The following is a 7611-nucleotide window of genomic DNA, read 5'->3' on the forward strand; positions in this document are numbered from 1 at the left end:
AGGATTGCGGCTCTTAAGGAAACCAAGGTACGGTGGCGCAAAGGTAGAAGAGGCGACAAGTAAACAGGAGCGCAGTGGTTCGAGTCCCATACCCGTTGATTTTTTGTCAGATCAACGCTAAATTCAACGCAAAAATATGTAAGATCTACGCTAAATTCAACGCTAATTATGTAAGATCTACGCTAAATTCAACGCTAAATATGTAAGATCAGCGGCAACTAGCGTTGACAAGTTGGAAAATTCACCGCCATTTCTTACATAATTTTGCGCTAAATGCGTTGAATTTTTGTCTTTAAATTCAACGCATTCAACGCAAAATTATGTAAGAAAATTGCGGTGAATTTTCCGACTTGTCAACGCTAGTTGCCGCTGATCTTACAAATTTTTGGCCAAATTCCTCGGCCCGGGACGCTGTATTTTATTCATGTTCTTGGGATATCTGATAAACATTGTTTGAAAAAGAATCTAGAGGGCTCATTTGATCCAAAATCGAGATTATTACTCTAATACAACGTCTATAATGATCGTCTGGTTTGAAAGTAACCAGAGTCAAAGCAAATGAAGGAAAATAACCATAACACTGTTTAATTGTCAAATGATCAGCATATTAATTTAGTTCTATTTCATAGCAAATATTACGAAAGCTCTAACTGTAAACAATAATGCTTACTCGTGTTTTTAATAAGCAAAACACAAATATGCATTGAAACCGTTCTTACGAGAACATTTGATTTTACCAAATGATTTTCGCCAAACGATCGCATAAAGTTCCACAACATTTGATATCTACTTTTGAAAGTCCTCTTCGAACGCATCTGTAGCAAATACAACAAATTTTGTATTTTTTCTTGGCTTATTTTTAGACAAAACTGTCCAGCAACTTGGTAACGTGATCAACTTTATTATTTATAATCATAAATAAAGTATAACTTTGTAGGAGTTGATTCTCATTTAATTTCGATTGGCAATGAGTGACAATAAATTTCTGTACCATATCAAACTTCGCCCTACGAGGGGAGGAGCGAGGTTTAAAAAAGCAGCCCTCACAGCAGATCAGATAGAAATGAAGACGCTTGCTGAGGAGTCCTGGGAGGATGATGAGGAAGAAACCACCGGCGCAACTCCTGTCCTGGAGAGGTCTAAGTCAGCACCCGTTCAGTCTTCATCTTCATACGCTATCCTACAACAGTCCACTAAAGTCAAGGGAGTGAAACGAGCCAAGGCGAAGGTGAGATTATCGATTGTTACTGAGGTAGAGGTATTAACTCATATTCGGCAAACAATGCCCATTTGAAGGCCCATTTTGAAGATTTTCTTACAATTCTAATCAACACAGGCTGTGCAAGCTGACGAGTTACTAGACCATGCACCAAATAGCGGGAAAGCTGCACATTGAGTCCCCCTTTGCACATAACTTCTAATTTGTTTTACATTCTTAATGAATTAACAAAATATTTATATATAAAACCCATGGTTTTTATTGAAAAAATAATAAATGATTCTGTTCATAGAATCACCCAACATAGGTTCATCTCGCAATGCGACCCACATAGGTAAGATATAAGTGAGGCCGCAGATTGACCCACGCAAAAACCCACTATTCATTAATTTGGGCCAATGAAGCCATACAAAATAGTTTACAACATATGAGTATTAAAACAATCACAGTCGAGTATTAGTGATGAAAAAAATTGTCCCCCTTCATTGCGTGACACAATAATTTCTGTTCTCTTTTCCAACCGGGAGACAGCAATTGCTCAGAAATTGTGAACTCTTATACATCGTCGGTAGTCAAGCGAGATTATCATTATCATATTGCACAATTATATGGTCGCACAATTATAATATTGTCGCTGCCACACCTAAGCTCTACTAACAATGATTGAAACAAAAGTTTCATTGCGAAACTTGAACCTTCTGATATCGCCTCTGCGAAAATTATAAAGAGAATTAGAAACAGAAACCATAGAAAAAAATGGGACGGAATTTAAAATTTTATATATGAAGTTTGTAAAGCTCAAGCTGTAAAATTGGGAATTAAGCACTATAACCACCAGTAACTACTTTTTCTTCAAGCAAAAATGTAGTGGGTAACTCTTTTTCACGGCATTATGTGCTCTCGACTAGAAAGAGTGCTTGGTTGCCTCTGCTTCCAGGGATCCCTGCAACTACAAAAACTTCTATCTTATTTCAATTGCGCTGGTTTATACATCAGTCTGCTCTCAGTCTAATACTGCAGATGGGTTGCTTGTTGTACGATGGTGGACGTTTGTTTTTATTTCCAAAAAGTTTTTCATATCAAAGATTTTTTCCCAATTGGTTAATTTCCATGATCATTGTGTTAGTTTGTGAGTCTTTTCCTTCTGCTAATCTTGTATGTAATTTGTGGATTTCAGAGAGTTTTTCAATGTTCCTCTGTGCATCAACTCTGAGCTTCAATAAACTGATTTTTCATACGCTTAGTTAGGTTGAAAGCTTTTTTGTGGCAGAATTGTATCACGACAATTGTCACACTTTCAACTCATAGAAAACGTGCAAGGCAGGACTAAACTGTCGATTTATTTTTTTCTTTGCTTTGCAAATAAAATGCAAACAAGGATGCCCGTTAATGTGCGTTCGCACATGATGTTCCGACCCGAGCTCATCTACACTTTTGACTTAATTGTCAACCAAATGAAGACTTAATAAAAATAGATGTTTGAGTTTTAAAAAAAAAAACGTTTAAAAACCTAAATACTTATTGAATTAAATAATGCCATGCCTCATTACAGCGCTGACAAGATCTTTCATTGAAAAAACTACGAAACAAAAGAAAAGAAACAAAAAAAGAAGCAAAAATAAAAATTTCACGGCAAAACAAAGTATCTAAATTTGAACGCACATAGTAACAAAGCCGAAATGCAATCGTATAAACCTTAACTGCACAATTTTACTTTGTCCATACTATTCAGTAGATGGCAATTTTTCTTAATGAGACTAGGTAACAAAGTCGACAAACGGAAATAAAAAGGCGAAATTGGAAAAACAAGCAACATTTTTAAACCAAATAATTTCTAAAGTCTTAAATTATTAGATTTTAACAAAAAATTCTTAAAATTTGCTAAACATTCATAATGAAACCAATAGGAACTGTCGTTGGTTAGATTAAGCCATAGGAACGGACTACAGAAGCAGAAAAGCTCAAAAAATTATACAATTTGCGAAAACACAAATTCTTGAAGCCATTAAAACCATTAGCTATGATCTGAATAGTATGTATTCTTCCTTCCATTTTCATTCATACTAATACAACTAAAATTAAAATGAAAGATTGAATTAGTGCATGCGGGCCAAATTTGAAAATCATTGGGATCTGTTAGTACGCGAATGTGCTAAAACAAGAGAAAAAGAAACACAAGTATACCACTAAAACTTTTATTTAAACGCATATAGTCCGCAAACAAAACATCAGTTACGACATGATATCACTGAAAATTTAAATTCTGCGAATACAAAAAATTGAATTAAGTCTCTCAGTGATCAAAATAAGCTACAAGTTGACGAAAAAAAACAAAAACTGAAAAGTTTAAAAAACCATTGAAAACGTAAAATATCATAAACTTTGAGATTATTCGCTATAAAATGACTGCCTCGGTTAACATCAATCCTTGAATACTCAATTACAAGCTTTCGAGACCGGTCAGCATTTTACGCTTACCTAAAGATTTACAAAAAAATAGGCAAAAACCGCTAATTAAAAAAAAATGGAGCGAGAAAAGTGTCGAAGCCGTTGAAAAATAACTTTTCGGTAATGATTTTTCTATCATCCATTAATTTTTTAACAACATGATATTCTTTTCTTTTTCAAAATGAATTCGAAATTTCAACAAATATGAACAAATATATTAAAACCACGAAATTTCTGATAAAACCGGTAGTATCAACGCCATTAAACTTAATTGCTTTCAGCGAAAGGCAATAAAAGCGCTCGATGGGAGCATAAAAGTTATGACTCGATGGTACGACAAGATTGTTTGTGATTGACAAATTGTCGATACAATAGGACATTACAATATGTCATTGACTGAGAAAACAACAACAAATAGAGGCAAAAACCAAAAGTTCAGTAGAAAAGTGCAAGAAAGTGTCGAAACCATTTAAACAGTAAATTTTTCTCTGAAAACTTTATCTATGATCCATTATACGTCTTCACTAAACCAAGGGGAGCTGTCCAAATTAGAATAATGTAATAAATTTTCAAAAGGACTCAAAAATACGAAAATATCCAAAAACAAATTTTTAAATTGTTTTTGAAATCTTGTAGTATTGAAGTCATAAACCAAATGTTAGAAGGAAAAACAGCCAAACAGTTTAGTTTTGATTGCAGTAGAAAAGAGAGGGTTCCTTTCAGTACTGAGACTGACTTACATATTACAAAAAGAAGTTTATGATCGGTTAAAGTTTTTAAAAATTTTCAAAAAATTTTATATAAAGTCTTAACAGTCATTAGCTGTCCAATCAAAGGACTGAATAGCTTCAATTTTGCTCATTACAAAACTCATTGCACTTTCAGTTAACGATTCTATGCCATAGGGCTCCAAAAACTCAGTAAAAACCTCAAAACGAAATTCAAAATTTCGTTAAAAGTTACAAAAGCTCAGAGTCGAAGCCATAAAAAACATGTGCGATTCCTTGAAGACGTGTTTTTTGTTCATTAGGCGTCATTTTACTATAAATCAGGTTTATCATTAACCAAACATCGATACAAAAAGAGACCAACTTCTAGGTGACCTAAAAATATTAAATTCTCTAAAAAACAGCTCTCAAATAAAATTCGATTTTTTATTGTAAACTTCCCTATGAGAACAGAACTAATCTTTTTATCACCTTTTGTTTATTAGGAATACAAAATTGATTCCTTTTGTGGCGTGAAATGTAATTTGGAATGAAATTTTTTTTAAAGAAAAGATCATAATTTGAAGAAAAATTACACTAAAAGTGAACGAATTCATACCAAATATGACGTGTTCACACAAAACTTCAATCCTCGATAACTCCTCGAAAAATACGAAATTCAAAAAAAAATTCAATTTCAAAATCTAGGCTGGACGAGCTTTTTAATGATAGCACTCACATTTCTCTACGATGAATATATCGATCGGCCAAAATTGACTGAACAAAAATAAAACCCATTTGAGTATATAGTTCCTTCCCCCACAAGTGGGGTCGGAACAAAAAATTCCACTTAATGGAAAACGCGATTGTAGTCTTATTATGGTCTTATGTTCTATTGTCATTGACAAGAGACGTTGTTCTAAACTTTGGCTCCTTTAAATGAGACTATTTAGTTTGCCGATAAAGTATAGTCCGAGTTATTGAACTATTTCAAGGGAAAATAGTGAAAATTATCCAAAGAGTTCAATTATTTGGAGGAACAAGAGAATATTTTTTCAGTTGTTGTGAATAGATCAAATAAACTGGTCTTAGGGGCCACTGCATGAAAGTTATTTGTGAAAAAGCTCGACTTTCTAAAAAAGAATAGTTTCGACAATAATTCCGGCGTGAAAATAATTTGACCTGACGCATGAAAAGAATTGCGCTGGAGTTTAACAAGAGTCCCTTCCCGTAAAATCAATTTCTTGAAGGACTTCTTAAATCATTTGATGAAGTCGAGGTTTCGACTGGCGCTCCGACTCGATTCGGTTATATATTGCATTTGATGTGCCTTTAGAGAATCATTTCGCGCTGTGCCTCTACAATAGGGAATGTCTCCAAATGCACAATGGAACACATAACACAGGTGGTACCTGCTCCGGGACAGACGAATGCAGCTGTCAATCAAGTGGTCACCAAATCAAGCAGAGGGAATTGAATGGGGGAAATGAAAAAAAAAACAAAACTTGATTTTCATTTTTATATTTTTGAAAATAAAACTTTGGAAGGAAGCCAGTAGTTAATTTTACTGGGTGCAAAAGATTTACATATATCAAAATAACTTTTGAATTCTTTTTGTTGCAAAAATTATCTTGAGTCAGGTGAAGAAACCTCAAATAAGTAGCGGGAAATGTTGCGTTTTGCAGCACAATTTTTTGCTTACTTTCCAAAGAACTGTCTGACTTTCATATTTAGTAACGCGCTGACTGGCCAATCCCAATTCAGAAAATGTAAGCTCAGTATTCTAATTGGTTTATTGCTTCATCAATGAAGTCCAACGAATTATCATCATTATTCAGGAACCGTGCTCAACCTGAAGAAAAATATTGGGTAACCCAATCTCATGTTCGAATATGGAAAGATTCATATCAAGTCCAATGGAGGCTTGGCCTTAGTCACCCATCTATGACTGGAAGATGTAGCATTAAAATGGTCAGAATAAGGCTATGCTGCTGTTGGTTTCTTTGAGCGCAAATAGATAGCGGTTAACAAAATTCTCAACGAATTTGAGAAAAAGATTTGCTAAATTTTTAGGATTTTGGTACGTCAATTTCTTGAAACGTCATCCTGATAGTCACTAGAAGAAATGAAGGAAGTTCCTACACGCGGGATAAAAACTAGCCCATTTATATTACGTTTTTTGCAATTTTTTCCATAAATATTTGCAAAATTCTTAATTAAATAATATCTCTAATATAGTTCATTAAAAAGCCAGGTAAGGTGTATTTCACGCTCATCGGCATTTTTGACCTATTTCTCAAATGAAGAAGAAGGCAATGAGAATCGCTTAAAACTCAAACCATTAAACGAATTAAACAATGCCGTTTTAGGGAACCGAGGAGCTTTGCCATTAACGAGACAAGAAGACACTAGCTTTGTTTCACAAAAAAAGCAATCGGTCATTAATGAGACAAAGCTTTTTTTTCAGGAAAGCAATCACATTCAAATTCATGCATGCAAACTTTTAAATATCAGATAATTTATTTATATAGGTTCATTAATACTTCTGTTGGAAGCCATTAAGAGCAACCATTATTCAGAATTTATCATACGACTATATGAGACAACGCATATTAAAAGCTCAAAGATGAAAGATAATTAAAGATTTTAAAAAATCTACTTATTTTGCAGGGAAATGGTTTCGAAGCTATAACAATCATCATCTATTAGCTATGATTTTACTAGATTTTTTCAATTGCTCCTTTGTTTAACGCTAGTAATTCCATATGTGACCAGAACGTCAAAACCGGTTAATTGTCCGATTTTGTTTCGAATATAATTCATAGAATCAGAGCAAAAAATTATTATACAAAAACAAAACAACGCAATCTGAAGTAACTTCTTTTTTTCTCAAACAATTAAATAAAGAAGTGGTAAAGCTCAAATTTTCACTATTTGTTAACAATATATTTCTAAATGTCATAACAAAAAGCTTTCAACTAACAGACAGTAGATAGATTGACTCATATACCTCTGGGACCCGAATTGTAATTGCCATTGGAAAGGCTGAGTTGTAATGTAGCAAAATAACGACAAACAAAGAACTTAATTAAAAACTTCAAAAACTGTTTTAGGCATACACAGCAATAAAGCCATTAAATCCATGAGCTCTTTGGTCGAAAACATTATATGTTCATTGCACCACATCTGTACGTATATGCGATCATTCAATAAATGGCTTTGTTGCTTGTTGCAAAT

At 33.7% G+C, this 7611-nt stretch overlaps 1 protein-coding gene across 1 annotated transcript; it reads left to right on the plus strand.

Annotated features, from left to right (window-relative positions):
• The first annotated feature begins 645 nt into the window (after positions 1 to 645).
• On the plus strand, positions 646 to 5989 carry LOC142347341 (uncharacterized). Its single transcript, XM_075398926.1, has 2 exons — positions 646 to 1228; positions 5711 to 5989. Exons 1-2 carry the CDS (start codon positions 968 to 970, stop codon positions 5849 to 5851), a joined length of 402 nt encoding a protein of 133 aa, XP_075255041.1. The 5' UTR covers positions 646 to 967; the 3' UTR covers positions 5852 to 5989.
• The last annotated feature ends 1622 nt before the right edge of the window (positions 5990 to 7611 follow it).

The sequence above is a fragment of the Convolutriloba macropyga genome, chromosome 1, assembly GCF_964194025.1.
Source record: "Convolutriloba macropyga chromosome 1, txConMacr16.3, whole genome shotgun sequence".
NCBI classification, from domain to species: Eukaryota; Metazoa; Xenacoelomorpha; order Acoela; family Convolutidae; genus Convolutriloba; species Convolutriloba macropyga.

Coding starts and splice junctions, on each gene's coding strand:
- LOC142347341 (XM_075398926.1), top strand. CDS start 968: ATGAGTGACAATAAATTTCTGTACCATATCAAACTTCGCCCTACGAGG. Junction 1,229..5,710: donor TGAAACGAGCCAAGGCGAAG/GTGAGATTATCG, acceptor ATGTGCCTTTAG/AGAATCATTTCGCGCTGTGC.